The sequence below is a fragment of the Perca flavescens genome, chromosome 21, assembly GCF_004354835.1.
Source record: "Perca flavescens isolate YP-PL-M2 chromosome 21, PFLA_1.0, whole genome shotgun sequence".
NCBI lineage: Eukaryota > Metazoa > Chordata > Actinopteri > Perciformes > Percidae > Perca > Perca flavescens.
In genome coordinates this window covers 13,270,455-13,294,362 of record NC_041351.1, presented here as the reverse complement: position 1 = coordinate 13,294,362, position 23,908 = coordinate 13,270,455, and the positions used below count along the sequence as shown (strand labels likewise).

Below are 23,908 nucleotides of genomic sequence, written 5' to 3'. Positions count from 1 at the left end.
TTGATTTTACCTACAGTAACTGCTGGGGATGTGCACTGGGTTGTTGCATCCTAGAATTACACTAAAATCATCTAACTGATACATCTGACTTACGCCCTACCCTGGCGAGTATAAAGCATACATTCAATGTGTTATCAGTTATATTTAGTGTTATTATAGTTTGATAAGTCACCTCTGGCAAACGCCCCTAACCTTTTTTCACAATTTTATTTTGATATAGGATGCTACAAAGTTGGTATTTATGCAACACACACCTTATTACATTGTTATTGCAGTATAAAAAGTGTTGCAAATACCTATATATGAGAAACTATACTTTCAATAAACCTTATGAGTCTTGCCAGTGTAAGCCATATTTATAACATTACTATTTATTTTAGGGAGTTTTAAGCCTCTACTGTATTTTTAATCTTGAATTAAAACAGTCCCTATTCCTATGTGCATTTAATCTGGGTGATGACTCTTGAATCATAGACCCAGACAGTTCATTAGCAATTATTTTCTGACTGAAGATCAAGATTGAACTAACCTAAAAATAATTTCACAAAAGGGCATTTGAGAAAAAAAAAATGTTCACGTTAATGGAATGGGGGGTTGCACTATGGTAGATAGTGGCTATCACAGACAGGTTGTGTCCTTGCCTATAGCTCCTCGATGATGCTCGCCCCCTCGGGACAGAAATAAGAGCTTTGAGACTTCACCAAGGAGGGACAAAACAACTTCCGGTTCAGCAGAGGACAGAGGAGATGAGATGCAGCTATAGTTTCAGGCTTAATCACCTCTGTTCAAAGCTCACACTTCTTCACCTAGAACAGATTTAGACATTACACACTTCAGCCAAAATGAAAAGTTAAACAATACGTTCTTTATTATTATTTTACTACTATGACAGCATTTTACAAAAAACAAAGCATTTTTTTCACAGTTAAATAAAAACAGGAAAACAAAGATGAAACAGCAGGCCTTACAGTGGGCGGTTACAAAGCGTTTTGAGTTTGTGTCAAATCTTTAGTGATAGTTTGTGACAATTATTTTACAGAGCCGTATTATGATCAATAATTTCCCCAAGTAAAGCAAAGTGCTTTCATGGTCCCTCACCAAAAGATGCTTTCAAAAGATTCAAAGGGCTCATTCATGAAGCATTTTGTTTGTCCCCTTTTGTCCCCTACATTTTCCTGTTTTTGAAACTGTAATACAGAATAGCAACAGAAGTAGTTCCATTCATACTGGGTGTGAAAGACTTGTTTACAACCAGGGTTGTTCTAGGAAAGGCAATAGTGAAGTGACACCTAAATTAGTTTAATTCCTTTATCCCATTACAATGCCTCCATTTTCAAAACATAAGATCTAGATAAACTCTGTAATATCAACCACTGGACCGGTTTTATTTTTTTAAACTTTTAACAAAGACAACAAATTCCTATAAATAACTTTGGTTTATCTTGTGATGACAATGGTCTTTTTTTAGTGGGATTGAAACTTGGAATTTAAAACTGACATTTGCTAGTGTCACTAATGTGCAATACTCAGAGACATAGCATAATTGAGCACACTTTATGGCCTAAAATAGGCAAATGCTGATTAAAAAAAAAAAATCAATTTTTATACATTTTTGCAAGTAGAATAAAAGAAAAAAAAGAAGATTGAGCTTGAACAAATTTTTACATCAGCAGCGGTTACTGCAGATTACCTAATCGGACTCCTTAATGCAAGAGTCAGTTTTTAAAATGTGCTTTGAATCCTGCCCTTTTTTTAAGTACTAATTAATTTTGTGCTTCTGCAACTGCTAAAGTTTGTATTGGTTTGGGTCTGTGGTCAAAACTGAATTAAGTAACTCAGACTTAAAATAATTAGTAAGAAAATCAAAAAATGTACTTCCCCTTTTTCTCCGTAAAAACAAGATTGAAAACTTCTACCCAGATCCCTACTTCCATTTTCCAGAATCACCCTGCCGCTGTTGTCATAACCGGAGAGTACATATAGAGTGAGTGAGATGCGTAATGCTGCCTGACCTATTTGGGCAGTCGCATCTGAAAGTGCGTCCCATTCTGTAATGTGGAGATCACATGGACATATGTTCAGGAAGCACATAGGAGATGTCATCCCAGGGGTGGCGGTACAAACCCTGTTTCAGCCTCTTCTGGTCCAGGTAATGTCCTAATGCAAGACAGACACTAGTTAGAGGTCTTGCTTTAATAATACTTTGAATCTTAGTGTCATGGCTCTCTCTGAATGGGACTCACCAATAAAGCCCATACTGCGGCCAAGGACAAAGATCCCATTTAGTGCACCAATCTCCACAAACTCGTCAGCCTCGTCTCTGGAACCAGTTCAACATTCATGTGAGAAACAATACTGAACAGTGTGCTTGCTATCAACAGTATGCTTGCTATTATACCACACTGTAATATAAGTCGTAAGCACATAAGTCTTCATTTGTCAACTACTTTAACTCCTCCTGTGCACTCATACGTGGAAGGTGGTGTATTTACAGCTAATGAATGACAATATAGTAAAACAGTTATAATATGAAACATATCTTGGAGTTTGATTCTTACCTTGTGAAGCCCCCACACGTCCTAAGCAGGTCTACAAAGGCAACACCAATAAAACCGTCTACATTGAGGATCAGGTTGGGTTTCTGAAAATAAGAAAGGAAAACTAAATGTCAGAGGATTATCAGTAAGCCAACCAACTTGCCCAAAGGTCCAAAGATGTCACATTGAAATGTTGCGTGTTTGACAGTAAAATGTTCTCATTGGAAGATTTGGACACTATGCAGTATCCTTTACTTATTTAATTGTCCTGATGCTGGCTTTTGTGACAGACCTATCCCTCATGACCATTTGATTTTATTGGTTTTATTGAGAATTGATTGAGTTGTCACTTGTTGTGCTTCACTCCTGCTAATTAATTAATGAATAGATAGATAGATAGATCTTTATTGTCCATATACACGGAAATTTGTCTTGCAATACAAGCTCCAACAATCACCACACAACAACCGAAAAAGATAAAAACAGAGGCATCAATAAAACATGGATAATTGATATGAGGGGGGCCCTGCCCTGCGAGAGTAGTCTTAAATAGCCATAAATATATAGATAAAGGTAAAAATAGATAAAAGTAAAAATAGGGGGGGGAGAAACTATCACTTCTTTGCTTTTGTGTGTTGATTCAGCAGAGATATTGACAGAGGAACAAATGAGTGTTTATATTTGTTCTTTCTGCAGTCTGGGACCCTATAGCGCCTCCCGGAGGGCAGGAGTTGGTACTCCCCATGCAACACATAGGAAGAGTCCTGGGACAAGTACCTTGGAGGTAGTGATCTTCTCTACATCTAGTGCGTAGTCGAGGAGCTGGGTGGAGGGGAAATGCTGCTTAACAAAGTCCTTCAGAATCTGCACCCGCATGTCTGGGTTGTTGATCTGAAAACAGAGACAAACTGTGTTACGGCTTTGTGTCTTGTTTCTTGTAATTAAAGCTGTTAACTGTAAGGTATCCATTTGTTTTAATTATAATCCAAAGAAGAATTATTCAGATGTATGATTTTAGCAATTGTCTACTATAATCTAAAAATGCCACATCATTTATGGATCTTGATAATGCAACTTGAGGTAGTGTAAAAACTGAGTGCTGCCTACTGATTTGACTCTGTGGCCAATGCCCATGATCAGCTTGCCGTCCTTCTTCATCTTGTTGACAAACTCCATGGGCAGCATGCCACTATCAAATGCCTTGCTGAACTGCTTTGCAGCTGCATCCAGAGCACCTCCAAAACGGTCCCCCTGGAATTTATGAATAAACCATGATTCAGTAGAAAAACAGTTTTAACCATGTGGTCCAAGCAGTAAAAGACAGCAGATAGATAGAGAAGTGAGCATTTTCATAATTTCTGTCCTTTTTTCTGGTTAAAGATGGTGGCACAGCGTATGTACGTTAAGTTTGTGTGTGAGCAGTACTGACGATAGTAAGCAGGCCGGAGGTGAGGCTTGAGATAAGGTCCTTGCCAGCACGAGCACAGACAATGGTGTTGTGTGCACCAGAGACGGCTGGCCCATGATCAGCAGTCACCATCAGGCACATCTCAATGAACTGGCAAGCATAGCGCGGCAACCTAGACAGAAACACAGCACAGCTTATTCCACTGAAAATATATTTGTATAACACTTTCTTGTCTCAGTAACCGATTAACACCAGTTGTTGTCTAGTCGTCATACCAACCTGCGTTGGAACCAAAGCAAGCCCAGCACTCCTCCTAAACCCATCTCCTCTTTGAAGACCTCGGTGATGGGCATGCCAGCGTAGATGAGCTCCTGGCCTCGCTCGTCACAGATGCTAGTCATGAATGAGGCTGGCTTACGGATCAGGCCCAACTCCTGGAGGAAATCCAGTGGAAAGTAAAACCGATTTAACACACAGGTAATAAACACAGTGTGAAAATGTTTCTACAGTGTGAAGGAGAGATCAGTATCAGGTATTTGCCAGCTGATAAGTAACAGTTAAGTGAAATGCCACCGATATGTTAGAGGTAATAGAAACCATGGCACCATTACATATTCTCTCCACCAGAGAAGACGTAAATACCTCGATCACAATTCTTTAAAAAAAATAAAACAAGTGTACGTCATGTGTATGCTTAAAAAATGAATATTAGCCAATACACGTAAATAGTTAGTGGCCTTAAAAAAAAAAAAATGTATCTGTCGGTCGCTAGTTTTAATAATAAAAATAAACAATGCATTTCCATGAAAATCATAAGCCCTAAATTGTTACTATACAAGACTTAACTATTTGATTCTTCAGCGGCTAAGACAGATACTGTTGAGGTTTACGAAGGAGTAATGATGAAGTTTCTTACCCTGGCCCAAGAGTAATCCATAGGCACTGTTGGGGGAGGCACCTCGTTGGCAGGAATGATGGTACCATTGGCCACCAGTTCATCATAAACGGTCCTGTTTCACCATATATTCACAGTATCAGTGAAAAACCCTAAACATTTCAATGACAAACTCTGGCATGACTATGTGATGAATTTCTCACTTAATGACATCCCCCAGCTCATCAAAGCTCTTTGGTACATAAGCGCCAGCGTCCCTCAGAGCCTGATTCTTGGCTACTGCGGTCTCTGAATCCTGGTTGGCACAGGCCCCTGCATGGCCAAACTGAACCTGAAAATACAGTATGACAGGTTGAGATCAAAAACTCTGTGTAAGATACAACAACAAAATCCAAAGCAAGTTATTTCAACATAGCAACCAAACCTCTGAAGTGAACATGGTGGCGCAGGTTCCAATACACCAGCACACCACAGGCTTGGTTATCCTGCCCTCTTTGATTCCTTGGCAGATCTTGTACTCCTCTGTGCCTCCAATCTAGGTTGACAGAGTGAAAGAGAAGCATATGGCATAAATTAAAAAAAACGATGTGTTGTTGTCACGTTAATGTGAAAATATAAACATCCGTGGAGCTACTCCCACCTCTCCCAGCACTATTATCATCTTAACCCCTGGAGTGTCCTGGTAACGAAGGACGTGGTCCATGAAGGTGGAGCCTGGATATCTGGACAAAGAGGAGAAAAACAATGATTTCAAGAGTCTTTCAGACGACAACGCGTTTCTGTGGAGCAGGGAAAAGTAATACTAAAACCAACAGTTTCACAACAGGCTTTAAAAAGGACAACGTTTCTCACTGCTAAGCAAATAAATTTGCAAATAAGTTCTTGTACCTGTCGCCTCCGATGGCCACACCTTCACAGACGCCATCTGTGGTACGGGAAATGATGTTGTTCAGCTCGTTGGACATGCCCCCAGAGCGCGACACATATGCCACGCTGCCAGGACGATAAAGTTTCGAAGCCAGGATGTTGTCCAGCATGCCACCTGTGTTACCGATCTTAAAACAGCCAGGCTTGATGCCACCTACCTGGGAGACAGAAAGAAATGGGTATCAAATTAACTTATGTGTGCCGGTTGAAATTGATCATTTTCTGCTTACATACATTGTTGATTAAACACATATACACTGTCGCTCTCTTTTATTTAATTTTTTTAAATAAATGGTCTCTGTTGGTAAGAAATGACTGCATACCGTAGCGGGGCCGATGATAGTGACACCTTTCTCATCAGCCACTTTAATTATCTTCCTTGTCTGAGCTTCAGGAATGCCCTCAGCTATGATTGCGATAGTGTGGATCTGAAAACACAATCGGATAAGAAAGCAGACTTTCATGTCTGGCTGAATCTCACATTTTTATGCAGTGTTGTATGGGCTTATATGTTAACATATTTTACAGTATGTCTTTCTACCTGTGGGTACTGCATGGCCTCCATAGTGCTGTCGAAGGCTGAGCGCAGTGAAGCAAAGCTGATCAAGACGTCCACCTCAGTGTGCTTCTTCATGGCATCGGCCATGTTCTTATAGACTGGCACCAGGATCTCCTTGTGGCCCCAGTAGAACTTCTGCTTATGATCCCCCCTGTGCAATACAGAAATGTAAGGTAGAAGAAAATAATAATAAAAAAACTAAAATTGTATTTGAACCAACTCAAGAGCAGTCTGATTTACAAATTTGGAAAACTACTGTCACCACTTCCCGACAAAAAAAAGGTGCGAGTAGGATAATAAAGTTCTTAGGTTTGGTTTCCTACTAAAAGTAGGAAAGTTGAGCTGAGTACAGGTTACCAAGTTAGTTAGGGTTTTTTTATTTTATTAAAATCAGGATGAAAAATGACAAAATATGATAAAAGATATGGAGTCTTGACAAGTTAAAGCAAGTAATGAGGATACAAATGTCACAACTAGAAGTTATTAGTTGCTTAAGAACTATCGTAATACTGGAGAGATGTCCTTAATCAGTGAATATCAAGTGAATTTAACTCATTTCAGACAAACTTGAGATCTTGAGGAACCTACGTGAAGGGGTAGACCATGGCTGCCACAGAGGGTTCGTCCCGAGAGCATACATAGTCGAAGTCCAGCATGCCCTGCACGGCACGTGTCTGCATGCCCCAGACAATGGTCTTGGTTTGTTTTCTGAAGAGTGTGGTGGCTTTGGCTAAATGAACAAGAAGGCAGAGAGAGTCGAGTCAAGTCACAGCTGGAAGCAGAAATACACATATCACAGGCAAGAGACGAGGGTCAGGCTCAGGAAAATAGCAGGAATGGGGATGGCAACAAGCAGAGTACAGATAGAACTCACTCTGAGGAAAGAGATACAGGAGGTAGAGAAAATAACTTTTCACCACTGCAAACACAGCTTCAAAAGGAAAGTCATCTTTCTCTTTGTTGAAGCAGTTTGCCTGCATTAAGCATATGGCAGGGGTTTTTACCGATGCTTTATAATCTGGGAACCAAATGTCTGGTTTTAGTGTTGCTATTGTATTTAACCTAATATAATTACACACATTTTTAAGTGTAACCAAGTTACTCTGAAAGTCCATTTTTATGTTCACCTCACAGTTAAAAAGGATACATTTGGTGTTTTAAAATGGAACCACTGGTTGTGTGGTAGAAGATTTGGAATTGGGGACATATTGTTTGAAGTTAGATTAAAAACTCTTTCCGTTCTCACATGACACTAACAACTCTAGGTTCTGCACAAGGCCTGTGCAGTTGCATTGTCTCAGATAGACAACTGGCAACTTGGTTTGACCATCAAGGGCCAATGTATTTTTACAGTGTTTTTCTGACCACATAATACAATACAAGACATTTCCCTTTTGTCAATGCATTTAATATTGCATTCCAATAGTAATTTTACTTTACCCTTTTTTAATGCAATAAGCTTTTTCTACTGTATGTTTGTAAAGTGCTCCTAGAAACCCTACTAGCCCATTACCAAGCAGGAATACCACATAAGCCTTGACAAAGCTTCTACTAGTAATTCAATAAATAAAATGCAAGGCAAGGTTCAGACAACAAAGCAACCTAGCAGTAGAGCAAGAAAAAGATCAGATTCTATGTCACGTATTCCACTTAAAATGCAGAATGTCATGTTAGTGTACAATATGGTTTGAAGCATTTGTTAAGTTAATCACCATCTTGCCACACATTTGTTCCAGTCCTCCCAAGTCTCTCCTCTCTGTCCAGACTGACTGCCTTCTGTGGTTCTATGATCTGATCCAAAGAGGTTGTGCACAGAACTGTCAATTGTCCAACACTATTACTGCCTTTACTTACTTCACAGAGGGCTGTAGAGTGACGAGTAATGTTTTACAGGATTTCTGCAGGGTTCACGATAGAGATTTTAATTTAATACCTGTGAGACTATCATACCGGTCAAATTATGACACTAATATGGAAAACCAGTAGGATTCTTTAGACTTTTCAAGACCTGCAGATACCCTGGTTTTAGGATGAAGCTGGTCTTAAAGGGAAAGCAATGTTGAAATGATTGATACCCCTACAATAAATTTTTTATAATATTAAAAAAATGTCTGTCCTGGTTTATTTTCACAACATATACCGTACCAGATGATTAACCAATGTCATTTTGGATGGGAATGGTCTTTGACGTTTAAGTTCAAAGACACAAAACAGCACCCCTTAAAGTGAGTAAGCCACTATAAAAATGTGCAAAAAGAAGGACAGACAAAAATGGGAAGGCAGGGGGAAGTGGACAGAGGGTGGAGAGGGCAGGAGGACAGGTTTTTCACACCCTTCCATACCTCCGCTGCAGCCTGAAGAAGCTTGCGCTTCTGTGACCCCACGGGACGGGAACACAAAATACGACATAGTGAGCACAGAAAAAGAGAAAACCATGAGTGTAACTTTATCTTATTTATTGAACAGACTTCAGTGCATTCTGTAAACTGCGTGTCAACTCTAAAAACACTTCATAAAAAGCACACCAGTGGAAAGACCATGCACATCTCAGCTGCTACAGAGAATGCCTTTACTGTGAAAAGCAATCTAAAAAGTATGGTCTCGCCACAATCTAAATTTCAATCCACATAGCCTGTGCTGAATGTTCTAATACTACAATAAAATTTGCCCTACAAACAACACACTACTCTGTCTAAAAGATGACAATTCTTTTCTAAAGATCCTAGTATTTATGAGTCTTAGCATTAGAAAACAGATATGCTAAATTTGTGGATTATCTACAACTCTTTGTACAGTTTTTATTTATTCCAAGGATGAAAAAAAAATACAAAACTCTTATTGCTAAAGAATACAATGTCCCCACTGGACCACTGAGGTGATGCAAACGTGTAAGCGACACACACACAGTGCGTTTCACTATCTTTATGGGGACCCGTCATTGACATAATGCATTCCCTAGCCCCTTACCCTAACCTTAACCATCACAACTAAATGCCTAACCTAATTCTACAACCAAGTCTTAACCCTCAAACAGCCCTTTAAACTTGTGGAGTCCATTATTTTGGCCCCACAAAGCTGTCTGGACCCCACAAGTATACTGGACTCCCGGTTTTTGTACCCCACGAATATAGTTAAATGAGCATGCACGCACACTCGCACTTCTAAATTGGGAGGGTGAAGGGTAAGGCCAGATCAGTGTGGAGTGGGTGAGCAGCCGAGAGCAGTGTGGGCATGGCACACCTATCACTTACCTTTCCAATTGCCTGTGACCACATTCTTCAGAGGCCACAGTATAGAATGAAGAGAGTCTTAGAGAAACGAGCATGAAAAAATAAGGGGTGAGTGGACAGTTTGTGCAGCAAAACAATAAGAGGAGGAAGGGAAAAATAGAAAGAATATTAAAATGCAGAATAGCAGCATTTGGGGGAGGAGAAATACAGGATGCAAGGATAAGTGAAATGAAAAAGCAGAAGTGTATAAGTACATATGGAGTCTTGCTGATAAGACGCACTAGAGAGGTGAGTGCTACTATGTTAGTTATCTGCTGGAAGACCTGCTTTAGACTTTTTGGCTGGGGTGACATCGTTAGATTTCCTTGATTCAGAGAATGAAGCTGTCCTTGTTGTAGCGGGAGTCTGGTACAGAATGTAGAGAGAAACAAATATGTTATTTAAAGCTATACAGAAGCTTCCAATGAGCATTGTTAGCAGTAAACTAACAATTTCCCTCTGATAAATAATATTTTCAAATTTTTACTATACACGTCTTGCCACATTTGAGCTTATCACCAGTAAAACATAGCCTCGACATTTATGCATTGTTTCAAAGAATATCAAGGACCACAATTAATAAATAATAAAAAAAAAGACTAAAAAGCACACAGACTATATACAAAGAAACATGTAATGCTATACAATAGAGTTAATCAAAACAAGTTCCAAAATCCAAACCTTTCAAAGCTAAAATAGTGTTTGCAAGTATATGCAGTTTTTGTTCACATGTAGCAAGAGGTATTGCAAGTTTAAAGGCATTCACTTACCTGTGATACAATACAGTCATGCATGTTCAATCTCTAATGTTAATGCATCTTAGAAAATTAATTATTCAGCAGTAATAATTTTCTTTAACTCTCACAAACCGTAAAGAAGTACTAGTTCACAATTTAAATGTCTATCTAACTCAGCGGACAATTAGCACATGAAAATGTGGTGCCTGTCTCAAACAATAGGACATCTGAAATGTGTTTAAAATAGAAGCAGAAGACCTGCAGACTATCTTAATATCCCCTTAGTGTGTGACTGAACGAAAATACCATTGCACTGCTGCTGGCATTGAGGAGGAAGTTCGCCGTATGTGCGTCCATTGGAGGCTGGTTAGGGATTGGCCGGTGGCCCAGAGCCATTCCAACAATGGCCGTCATATGGGTCTCAGTACCAAACACATGGATGGGAATACCTGTGGTCTTCCCTGCAGAAAGAGTTAAACAACTCAATTTAAAATACTTGCTAATAATTTGACATGCATTAAAAACATTATTATCCATCTTTAAGGGTCATGTGTAGTCCAATAAAATCACCTGAAAATAGTTTGACACCAATTTTTTTCCCATTGAACAAATTATATAATACAGTCATCCAATTCTCAGACTGGGCATTTACTCCTTCATCTCACTCACCTACTTCCCCCATGACCCTCAGCCCCTCCTGGTAGTTGGGCCCGCCACGTCGAACAAAGATGGTGACCTCGTGCTCCTTCAGAGGACCTTGGTAATCTTTGATGGCCCTGACAATGCCCTGGGAAGGGAGACAGGCAAGTCAGCTATGTGGTTCAAAAACCATGAATTCTTTAAATATCTGCATGGGTAAGTCAGCCAGTAAGAGCTGCTTAGAGACAGGAATGCCAGTGTTGGTTTAATTAACACCATGTATACTGTATGTCCATATTAGAAAGCAAGATGCAAAATCTTAATATGTATGTGCATCAAAATAAGGTGACATTTTGTCATTATTTGGTCTCAGTGTGTTCAGACCAACAACCACCGAGTGTCCCATGTAAGATAGCATCGTCAGTATTTAACATAGGGGCAGTACTTAAGGCATACTAAGTAGCGTTTCCCTAATAAAACAATGTATAGACTTATACAAATGTAATCCCTCTCAATCCTCCACTATAAGTGTGTGGAGGTGTATCTGCCAACACCAACCGACAATGCTGCTAAATATACCTTTAATGTTGTCTTCTATAAGTAAGCTTAGGATGTTGTGTTTTATTCATGGCTTATGGTGCTGAATTAATCAAAGGAACATGGACAATGTACTTTAATATCTTCAGGGGGAAAAATGGTGTTGAAGTTTTTTTTTTTTTTTTTTTTATTAAAAATGATTGACGTTTCAGATAATTACGTTAATGTGTTTTACCTTGAATGTGGCTGCCACATTGGTGAAGTTGGCAATACTTCCTCCGATGATCAACACTTTCCCTGCAGGATACAGAGAGATGAGTGTTGATATGTGCAGAATATGTTATTGACTGAAATGTGACACCCCAGTAACATAGTTTGGTGACAGCCAGGAAGTCTATTGCTGGCAACATGCACACAGTGAACAGGGGCCTTGGGACACACTAAAGGCGAATGAGCAGGTCCACATTGCGGAGGAATGATCAAACACCAACTTCCATGCTTCAGGCAAACTCTGTCAAGTTTATAAGAAATGTCTAATTGAACTGAAACAGTCAAGATTGGTTTCCACAAGTGTGTGTCTCCCCCTACGTTCACCTTAGTGTTGGCTGTACCTACCTTGAGGATGTTTCTCCCGTGTCATGAGAGAGAGGATGGTTTTAGCGTAGTCGTAAGTCTGCTGTTCACTGGGAGCGCCAGAGTACTCGCCATAGTTGGCCAGTTCATCCACACCGCCCAGGTCACAGATAGTGTCGCTAAAGAAGAGGGATGGTGGACAGTTATAGCCTGACAAGCTAGACCCACATCAAGATGTTGGGTCTGGAAACTCACCATTGACAGGACTCAATCCGAGGGGCAGGATAAACGGTTGTCTATCAAATTCCCTCTGCACGCAATAGGATAGTGCTACAACCAGGCAGAGCAACGGAGAAGGAAGAAGAAGCTAGTTGATAGATTAAACTTTTGCCGTATCCGGTCGACAAAACTTTTTAAAGAAAGATTTCTGTGCCGTTTTTTGTTCTTTTCTCCAAAAAAAGCTTAACTCCAAGTCTTCCAGAAGACCGCTGTTCCCAGCAGCAGCAGCCATAAACCCGCCCACCAACTCTATACACAATGTGATTGGCCTGACCAGAGTTTGGTTTTTCCAGCTCGCAAGTCAACGGAGAGTGCCTAGACCCCCCTGGCTGCAAAATAAATTTGCTGCTGCTAGGGTGTGACTAGATTTCTAGGCTAGGACAGTTAGGTACTGTGTCCTGATTCTAGTTGGCGTTTTTAGTTTTAATCAACTGTGCCCTGTGTAGTTTTCTTTACATTCAGTTTCTCACCAAAACACATTATGCGTATCCTAGAGTCTAACAAAAGTCGCAAAGCCTATTTTTGTTTTTTAAAGAAAGTATTTTAAGTCTTAAAAAAATGGTTTATATCAATGTTTACTAGCTTGCAGTCTTCCTCTTCACTTGCTTTGTTGGCAAGTTACTGCCACCTATAAATCAGTGGAATAAGGGGAAACCATTGGCAGGAATATGTATCGCGTCAACTGAACACACAAACGTCTCCATGTGTGTGTGCACAGGACAAACAAAACAAGGACCCACACCTAAAAAAAACACCACTCCATAGCCTTTGTGTCAACATGAAACAAGATTTCAAATTTCAAGGCAAAGAGCAACACAAGTGGCACACAATATTGAATATATAGTATATCCTTCATCCAAAAAAACACTTTGAATGCTTCTGTTACCTAAAAAGGCTTGCTATTAGTATAAACCCTTGTTAACAAATGGAGTACCTGTAGACTACTGAAGCCCCTCCTCCAGCCACCATGGTCCAGATCCTGCCATTTGGGTTCAGCAGGGTCAGCTTCAGACTGGCACCACTCTTTGCATCCAGATCAGCTATGTATGCCTCCTGCAATGGACAAATTGTTGTAATAAGGCCAAGGACGGATGCATAAACTGAGATCAAGTTTAAAAAGGTGCCATTTCAAAAGGTTGGGCTGAGACTATATAATAATTGTTCTTAGTCAGTCCAAAAAAAATAAATAAATAAATAAATACTGTTAAATTACTATGAAGGGGTATGCATTAGGGATGCAGAACAAAAGTTACTCCTCCAAAACATTGAACTTGTACATGATTCAATTGTGTAAAAGACCCTTTTACTTAAACATGCTGCATTATTATAACCCAATAAACCTTAATACACACATACATTAAAAACCTGCTTTATCGTGCTTCAGAACTCACCTCTGGATATGCTTCTCTGCCAAAGGGTGGTGGAAACTCCACATCACCCCATTTAGCCTTGCAGATGTAATCTGCTGTGGCATCAATCTTGGCTGCCATGTCGAGGACGTACACTCCATCTTTGGTGACGACTTGTTAAGAGAATAAAAGTTGTGTTATCCATTCGTTTGACATTTAAATGTTTTTCTCAGATACAGATGTTACAGAAGAGAATGTAACCGTAGTAAACTGTTAATTTGAATTTGATCATAAATATGCACACATTAGTAACTTGTTCCCATAAATTAATAATGAATCCCCTCAAAGTACTTAATTCATTCTATTGAATTAATAATGCACAAATGGAGCCATTATAGTGATGAACAGTTCCCATCTTCCTTCCCAGACTAAAGAATAACCCTTCTGAGAGTCATAAAAGGAGAAATTAATATAAATATGCCCAGTTGAGCATGGGTCTTTCAAGTTAATAAAAACATACCTATAGGGTTGATCTCAAGGTAGGTGAAGTAGAGGTCCTCATAGAAGTTAAAGAGTCCAACTATAAAATTGGCCAAGACTCTTCAAGAAGGAAAAAAAAACAACAACAAGTCAACTAAACTCACTATTCAAGAGAGGACAACAAGTAATGAAATCTTACTAGAAAACCACATACAATAATAGAAGTGTAGATCACACTTTGCTTCTAAGCTTGTGAGAAACTAGTCCCAAACAGAAATGTTATGCTGCATAAAAGAGAAATCAGCATGATCTCTGCACACAGGGGAGGGTATTTGGAAAAGGGAAAAACTAAAAACACACTACTCAAGGTCACACAACAGGAAAAGACTAACAAAGTACACTAAAGACAGAGAGCTTCTTTGATTCACTGGCACGCAAATATAGGTAACGTCAACAAATGAAATCCAGCAAAAAGAGGTTTCTACTGTGTATTTGTAGCAATAACAGCCTAAAAGACATGAGGGAGGGCACCTCTTATCAAAGTCTCTCTGAAGTTGAGTTAAGTTGACTGCTGTAGATCTTTCAGTGTGGATAAAAACAAATAAAAAAGGATGTGTCCGTACTCTTTCTTTTCATCAGGAACGTGTGGGAGGAGCTGCTCTGTGATTTGGTCCTCACTCAGCTTCTCATCCACTGCAACCATCAGCCTCTGGGCCTTGGCGTCCACATCACCCACTTCCACTCCTCCCTCGTGGTGGAAAAGCACATGGTCGCCCTCACGTGTGGCATAAATACACACATAAAACTCCTCATCCTGGGTGGACCAGTAGATGTTAAGGTACACAAAACACATATTTACAGATTTATTTTGCGAATTGCAGAGTTTGCATTTTCACTTATTTACAAAAGGCTGACAAGCTTGTTTGAATGTCCAGAACATACAGTTCTCTATTTTAACAAAAGGCACATTTTTCTCAATTCACAAATTTTCAAACAATTCACACACATAATGCAACACTATTCACCCTCCATTTGTTCACTTCACAAAACTGTGAGGAAATCAATTAATCACATGCACACTGACCTAAATACAAAACACAACAATATTGTTTGTATCCTGGCCCTGGAGGTTTCAAAGACCTGCTGAATGGGTTGACTATTTATTTCTTTAGTTAGCCTGGGTTAAATGGGCTACACAAATAAACTTAACATGGCTTTCAAACATAACAAACAGGATGTGGAATGACTTAAGAAAACTAGCATACATTACCTGTGGGTGTGGAACAAATGGCTCAATGAGGAAGTTCTTCAGCACACCCTTGGTCTTTCCAACCTATTCAAGACAAACACAAACCAAAAGCACATTAGACTAACCTAGTTATAGATTTGGAAGTGGAGTCTGCAAATTACATTCTGCTTCCAAGGTTTAATTCTTATCACCATCTTTACACACCCTGTTTATATTAGGGCTGCTCGATCATGAAAAAAATAAAATAAAATAAAGAAATAATCACGATTATTTTGGTCAATATTAAAAATCACAATTACTTGACTTTTGGAAAGATGTTGCAATTATTAAATTTAAAAACAAAATGAAAAAGAAAATTCTTAATACTTTTCCCTTCCCCCCCACATTCAGAATACCAGACAAAATAAGAGTTTACTTGCCAAACACAAATAATAATTTTGTATAATAAATTAAATAATAAATATGTTTTTGTGATCATTAATTATATTAAAAAAGCAACAACTAATTACATGGCTGATGCGTATATTCCCTTTCGTATGTACTGGAAGTTTGGCGGCAGCCTGTTTGAAGTACAGCACAGCATGTTTGGTGGACCAGAATAGACCACCCTCCAACATTAACCTCTGACCTGGCAAATCTAAACATAAGCCCATGGCCTCTGGCACTGGACACAGCAACCTTCTACAAGCCGGTCCATAGGCTGGGACTAACGGAAAAGGAACTGTAGCTTACATTCTCTTCAGATGCTGTAAAAAAGTCAATGTGGAAGTCATGTGATTTACTACACTGGTCAGACTGCAATGTTATCTTTATTTATGACATAATTCGTCTGAACAATCACACTGAGGATCAGGGATCCTTTGCTAAACATATCTAAAATGCAATGCAATTTGATCATTTAAATTAGTTGTCTTTGTGGTATTTATAACATCACATATATAGGGTTGGGTATCGTTTGGGTTTTTCCCCCGATTCCGGTGCCAAAAACGGTACTTTTAAAAACGATGCCTGAACCGATACTTTAAATAAAAAAAAATAAAAAAAAATGGGGAAAAAAAAAAAGAGGGAATTTTACAATAACTTTGAATGCACCACAAGGCTTACTAGTTTCAAGCGAATGCACAATTTGTGTTGTTTTTCCGACAATGGCAGCTGTTTGAATCCTCTACAGTGAATTACAGTCACACCGTTTTGCAGTCAGCATTTTAACTATGTTTAATCCAGCTGCTAGCTAACGGTAGGCTAACGTTACCTGCTGTGAAGTGATAACTAGTGTCACGTGCAGCGATGCTTCTGTTGCCTCCAACATCTGTTTGAGCATCAGAGAGCAGCGCAAAAGGCATTTAATTGGCACCGAAATTTGCCTTGCAATTCGTTCCGGTTGATACCGGTCGGTACCAAACCCTACACATATACCATTAATGCTGTCTGCTGTTATATCCCAAATTCCCTTCATGGGGGATAATTAAGTTGCATTTCAAACAGATGACAAAGATTAATAAACAAATGAGGAATGTGTTTTAAAGTCTAGAGAGATGGAGAACAAATTAACCGTAAGTTATTGGTGAGCTGGTACACTGGCAGAGTAAGTATCGGGTACTTATCTGAGCAGATTCTGAGCAAATTAAAAGAATGTCATTTTGAATGGGGATACGGACACAGAATGCTGTCCCTTCACAAAAGACAGACTTCTGTCCTTTGTCTGGATCACAAGACAGCTAAGTGACCAGTAAATCAGTGCTCAGAACGGTGTGAAAAAAATGCAGCGCATGTCAGTATTAGCCAATGAAATACATCCAAATAAATTTTTCTGGTAGATTACTTTGCAACAGCATAGTTCTACTGTTTTACGTGCCGATCATCACAACAAACAATAACCTAACAGATATGTAAATCATTTATCTAGTATTATCGGATAGGTTTTTGAATCTAGTATTCGTAGGTGTGATTGGCAAAGGACAAAAAAAAGCAGGAAAATATACGGCGCACCTACCATGACGCGGCAACTGCATGATTTACTAGAGCCTCATTTTCAGGTCGGAAAAGCCGGATTTATCCGGAAGAATCACACCCTTGAGTATTATAAACAACTGTGCTGCGTTTTGTTGTCTGATACACCTTCAATCTCTTGGATCAGTTACTTCCGCTGGACTTCCTGGATTTCATTGTCTTAAGGGTAATTCTCAGCTGCTTTTGGTCTGAACGCTCACTAAGACAGACAACTCACAGTGGTCTCTCTCATGAGACGGTCTTTGAGCCACTCTCGGACACCCTGCAGGTCCAGGTTGATGCCGACCAGACCGAGCTTCCCACGCCGCTTGATTAGTTGATCTGGCTTTACCACCAGCCGCTATAAGGGAAGCAAGTGAAAAAACAGACCAGCCACATATTAAACATAGACCACAGATTTGCAACAATACTGATGTGACAAACAAAACTCATACCAGGCTAAAATATGATACTGGTATCACAAAATGTTCCCACAAATAATATGACACGCTCTCCGTGTGAAGATATTACTTGCTAGTAAATTTTAATAAAAGTACACGCACACACAAAGGTATCCTTGTTTCAGCTGTATGTTAATGGCACTCTTTATCCATTCGTTCACCCTGGTTCAAACTCTGCCTTCGATATGTGGTATCTTCTAGTATGCTACTAAAACAATTTTGAGTATCATAAAAGTTAAACGCTCTAGCGTAAAACATTTCCACAAGTACACACACTATCATAACAGTCACTCAATGCATCCAACTACAAAGTCACATGCCACTGTGATGGTAATTAAATACTGTCCTGCAACTCATGCACACAGCGTTTCAGAGACATACAGTACATAATTAACCTCATGACTTAAATATAAATTTTGCCAGCAGAGGAAACAATCTAAAACTACGACAGGCTGAGAAGAAGGCTGTTTAGGTTGTGTTGAGTCTGACGCAGTAGCTTCACCTCTGTCAGCAGCCACGGATGCTCCTGTGAGAGGCGGTCCCAGTCAGTCTCAGCAGTGACACTGGCATAGCGGAAGCGGTTCTGCACAGCCGCTGAAGTGCAGATATACTTATACAAGAACTCTTTTCCTGTCTGCTCTGAGATGGCTTTCGCCGACATGGTAGCACTGGATGGCACAGGACCTTTGGGAGAGGGAGGTCAACAGTTAATTTTAGAGTTACAACATTGTATTGTATTGATGGACAGAACAAACAAACTAAGCATAGGTGCATTTTAAGCACTTAGAAACTACAGGCCAAGTTAATTCTGATTTTAAACCAAGATGGGGGCTATTGCATGCCTGTCAAAAAATCTGAAGTCTCATCCACATGTTATGTGGGACACTGGATTAAATGATATGCATGCTACTGGACATCTTTTGGTTTCCTTGGCTTGGGGTTAAGATGAATTGGGCATACTTGTACCTCTCCCCCCCTCCGTGTATGTGTGTATGTGTGTGTGTGTGTGTGTATTTTGGGTGTTGATTTTTATTAAGTTGTCAAAAAAAAATCTTTAAAAAAAGCCAGTCTGACTAGCCTAATGGCGTTTTTCCATTACATGGTACCTGCTCGGCTCGACTCGACTCTACTCGACTCTACCCGCCTCGACGTGCATCCGTTTTCCATTGCAGATTTTAGTATCGCCTCAGCGTGGCTGGTCGTCATAGCAACTGCCGTGGGCGTGGCTTAGTAGCTTGCTTTCCCATTGACATATCCCCGACGCATTTCCTGGTTCTCCGTCTCCGTAAACAACATGATATCAAAGAGATAGTTAACGTTTACTGCTCCAGATTTCCCACCGTGGTCACATATATATGACTCTAGAGTCGCTACTCGCTTTGTTTCTCTCACATATATGACTCTAGAGTCGCTACTTGCTGCGGAGATAATCGCCGTCCCTCTCTCACTTCTCCCTCGCTCACTAGCTCCCCACACACACACACGGCGAATCGACACACACATATCACACATGCACACACCAGTGCACCAGTATAACCATCAGGCCACTTGTATGCTACGGAGAAAGCTCTGCGTGGAGCCTCCGGTTGGCCTTGACCAACTGCCACTTTGCTTGTTTGAAAGCCATGATGTCTCTCTCTCTCATGGGTGGGCCAAATTCTCTTGGCGGGCAAAGCAGAGAAAGGGGAGGTAACCTTGCTCCTTTTGACCTCATAAGGAGCAAGATTCCAGATCGGCCCATCTGAGCTTTCATTTTCTCAAAGGCAGAGCAGGATACCCAGGGCTCGGTTTACACTTATCACCTTTTCTAGCCACTGGGGGACCATAGGCAGGCTGGGGGAACGCATATTAATTAGGACTGGGACGATTTGTCGACGTCATTGATTACATAAATGCATCAACACAAATAATTTGCGTCAACGCGTCACTAAATAAAACTGCAAACTGCATGCAAATTAATTAATGTAATGCGGAACTAATGTAATACGGTACTACTGTTAGATACGCCGGTTCTAGGGACACCCGATCTGTAGCCCGGCCTTAGCTCTGAAACTAGCCAAGCTCCTCTGCCTCATGCTCCGCCTACATGCAGTGTTTTGTCAGGTCGATGGTCCAGTGAGCAAGTCAAAGATAGCAGCACGAAAAGACGATTATGGCGAGTGGTGGCGACCCACAAGATTAAGATCCACTAACGCCTATCAGACGCCATCACCTAGATGTACCAATCACTGGAACGAGACAAAAAAACTGTCCAACTTTTCCTCCCTACAGTGCTTAACCAGCCTTTAGATACAAATAATTAAAGTTAAATTAAAAAGGGAAAAGAGCTTGGATGTTAAACAAAAGCTTATTCATTATTTTACCTACTGTTAAAAAAGCAAATACAGGTTAATCTTTCATACACTACTGTTTTTGCACTTGCTCCGTTTACTTTAAGTTTGTATTTCCCCCTATTTTGTGGTTGGATTGATAGCCTACATCTGGATTCAGGCTGCACTAAAAATTTATTTTACTTGAACAGTGCAGTGTTAAACAAGTTTATTAAATAGAGATTTTAACCTTATTGAAATTTGTTTTGTGTAAATTGTTAATTGAGCAATGGGAAAATAATCGCTCATTGAAAAATGAATCGTTAGATTAGTCGACTAATCGTAAAAATAATCGCTAGATTAATCGTTTAAAAAATAATCGTTTGGGCCATCCTTAATATTAATGTTAAAAAACCTCAAAGTGATATTTTGATGCCATGGGACCTTTAACCTAGACACAGTTATGGTCCAAGATCTACAGATGATTTTATACACCAGAACTGCTGAAAATGAGCTCAACTTAAAAACTGCATGAACTAATATCCTTTAGGCATAATAAATCCTAAATTTACCAACTCATCATAGCTCCTTTATGCTTGGTTAGTAGTGAGCATAAATGCATAAATTATGTATCCTCCACCATGCTTAACTATTGGTAGGGTGGTCTTTTCCTTGTAGGCTTCATTGCGGCATTTGTAAACAAACGGTTTGTGTGCATTGCCAAAAAGCTCTATTTTTGTTTCATCTGTCTACAGAACATTTTCCCAGAAGAACTGCGGTTTTTCAGGCGCTCTTTGGCAAAGATCACTCGTTCCTTTTTATGTCTTTTCCACAGCAATGGGGTCTTCCTTGGCCTTCACCCATGAAGCCCTGTTTGGTTTAGTGTGCGGTGTATGGTACTTGTTGAAACCATGACCCCAGACTGTTCCAGGTTGGCCTTTGGATGTTTGACGTGGTGTTTTTTCCCCCCATTTGCACCAACCTTCGAAGACTTCTCTCATAAATTTTTCTCTTACTCCCCACGTCCAGGGAGGTTCCTGACAGTTCCATCCTTGGCACACTTCTTAATAACATTACGCACTGTTGAAGCAGGGATACCAAGGTCTTTGGAGATGGCCTTATACCCTTTGCAGGTCTTGTGTATACTAATAATAGCCCTTCTGATGTCCTCAGGCAGCTCATTTGTCTTCACCATTGTGACAAAGGAATAGGAAATAACAGGTGGCTTTTTAAAACAGTCAAACAGAAGTCCTTTTTTGGCTAATTCATGTCACATGGGCACAGACAATTTATCACAGGTGATTCTCAGTTGTAATTTACCACTGGTGAGTCATAATGTGTTTCCATACTGATTTACAACAAATTTACAACACTGTGCTGAGTTTTAAGGTTCTTGTACGTGATGGATGACAGCTCAATTACTCTTTCTTCCAATCCTAAAAAGCCTGAGATCCACACTGAATTTTTTTTCTGTACCTCCTCAGTATTGTTGAATGTTTACCAACAGAGCTATAGATTGGTGTCAGTTCACTAATGATGTCAAACTGTCATGTAATCACATACTTTCATAATCGAGAAGGTAAATATTCAAAGTGATTAGTCCAATTCCTTCAATTAACAAACTAGCCTTTGTCTAACATGAGGATATCAGAAATAAAGGGGGAAACCGAAAAAGACAAAATCCCAGTTAGTACTCAGAACAAAAACAAAACTAGAGCCGAAATGATTAGTCATTGACCAGAAAAATTAATGTGAAAATATTGGTTAGCCTAATTGTTTCAGTCATTTTCCAATCTTCTGCTTCCAGCTTCTCAAATGTGAATATTTTCTGTTTTATATCAGTGTAAATTGAAAATCTTTGGAGTTTGAACTGTTGATCAGACAAAAAATAAGAGACATCAAGCCAAAAAAGGACACTGAGGCCAAATTCAGAGGCATGTTCACACTGTAGCAATTAAGTTGAACCAGTGACCACAGCAAAATGTGATCCACAATGACAGACAATAAGATCCCCTCTTACTACTATACATTTTCATCCAAATAGATAGTTTCACATAAAAAAAAAAAGCTATTAAGACTTGCCATTTGACATATTTTGGAATTGTACACTGGATAGAACACTATGTGTATTTGAGGAGAGAAAGTGAAGGATAAGATGAGCACATGTTCTACTGTTGTCTTGACATTACGGTTATTAACACCACTGCATGTTGTCAGACCTGCCCATGCTGATTCAGATACTTACACCCATGCATTTACAGATTTCCTTTAGCCAAGTGCCTGAGGTTAAATCTTATGAAGCAGTGTGTGGAAAAGCCCAAACACAGGTCCATGAAGTACCTTTACTACAAACAGATAAGCAGTGATCATTGAAAAGCACGCATCCTATCTTCTTTGCCTTTGTACAGCTGATAACATTTTATGGTGGTTTTATGTCAGCTTCTGAATTACCAGCTTTATGGTAGCAGCTTCTGCATCAGCTGCTGCACTTCAACACAGAAATACAGTCTGCATGATGTCTGTGATGATCTAGCCAGGGGGAGTCTGGCTAGGATTTAGCTTAGCAATGCTATTCTGTCATGCTTTCAGAGCCAGATGTCCCAGTATTTAGCCGGCCATAATCCACGGGTACAGTCCATTGTTTAAAGCTATCTGGCCGTGAAATATGTGTCACTGTACAGTGTAAAGGCTCCAGAGATGGAGGAAACTGGATTTGGAGGCGGCAGCATCAGAGGGGCCCGAAAGGTGGTACTGCTTCAGACACAGCTGCTGTTTGATGAGCCTGACAGCACTCCAGCATCACTTTTCCCGTGCAAACTTCCGTGCCACACCATGCGAGTCAGGCCAACACAACTGAATAAAGCTCTTTTACCAGCTACCACACCCACTCACAAACTGTTCACTAGCTAGCCAAACAAGTTCGATAACTTTCGCTTGGCTCGCCGTGCGTGAAGGAAGAACAAGTTCCTTGCAAGGAAACAAGATAGAAAAATGTAATAGCTAAGCGTAGACAAACCTACGGAGTGATATAGAAAAAGGAAAACACAAGCTTCATGAACATGCTATAAAGGTTTAGCCTGCGTTAGTGATTAATATGAGCTCTGTTTTTCTCCACCGGCGACTGATGAGTCTATTTAAACTCTGTTTCAAAGAATAGCAGCTAAGGCAAACGATGTAGGAAACAGTGTTATATTGTCTGACTCTGGCAGGGTGACGGCAGTTTTAGCAGACAATCTCACACCTGACTGACTGGCTAACTGCTGTAACGTTAGCCTCATACTGCTGTCGCTTGCTAACGTTAACCGGTAACGTTAAGGAGAAGCTACGTTGGCGTTTAAAAAGAACTCAGCGCAAATGGTTACCTTGTCAATGAAAGTAGCACCTCCTCGAAGTACAGGAATCGTTCCCCGGTCAAAACGACACAGCTAAAAGTCACTAACGTTACTTGTTCTTGTACAGGAGTCTGCTGCTGATGCCAGTTGCCCCTTCACTCTCGTCCTGTCTGTCGCACCATAATCTGACGAGCGATTGCACGACGATACCGGCGCCTGATTGGTTTAAACTTGGTCACGCGGTGATGTCAGTCACACCCACAACTTTAAATGAGTACTTGAGTAATGAATGTACTTAATTACTCACTAATGGAATCTGGGGGAAATATTTGATCATATTTGAGTTTTTAAGTGTTTGAATATTTTCTGTTGTATGTGT

General features: G+C 40.0%; 1 protein-coding gene across 6 annotated transcripts; it reads right to left on the bottom strand.

Annotated features, from left to right (window-relative positions):
• Window positions 1-1,000: 1,000 nt before the first annotated feature.
• Window positions 1,001-23,738, bottom strand: aclyb (ATP citrate lyase b). Of its 6 annotated transcripts, none has more exons than XM_028566967.1 (30): window positions 23,560-23,738; window positions 18,391-18,572; window positions 17,666-17,788; window positions 15,460-15,522; window positions 14,813-15,003; window positions 14,230-14,309; window positions 13,752-13,882; window positions 13,295-13,413; window positions 12,124-12,260; window positions 11,744-11,805; window positions 11,002-11,119; window positions 10,639-10,793; window positions 9,868-9,961; window positions 9,578-9,634; window positions 8,669-8,698; window positions 6,915-7,056; window positions 6,309-6,477; window positions 6,091-6,195; window positions 5,729-5,925; window positions 5,481-5,562; window positions 5,265-5,375; window positions 5,044-5,171; window positions 4,862-4,955; window positions 4,225-4,379; window positions 3,967-4,117; window positions 3,645-3,788; window positions 3,315-3,428; window positions 2,559-2,641; window positions 2,244-2,320; window positions 1,001-2,157 (listed from the first exon to the last, which is right to left on the bottom strand). In XM_028566967.1, exons 2-30 carry the CDS (start codon window positions 18,547-18,549, stop codon window positions 2,063-2,065), a joined length of 3,366 nt encoding a protein of 1,121 aa, XP_028422768.1. In that variant the 5' UTR covers window positions 18,550-18,572; window positions 23,560-23,738; the 3' UTR covers window positions 1,001-2,062. The 6 variants fall into 6 exon arrangements, with proteins under 6 accessions (XP_028422768.1, XP_028422769.1, XP_028422770.1 ...); XM_028566968.1 differs by having other exon boundaries at window positions 9,880-9,961; XM_028566969.1 differs by lacking the exon at window positions 9,578-9,634.
• Window positions 23,739-23,908: the final 170 nt, after the last annotated feature.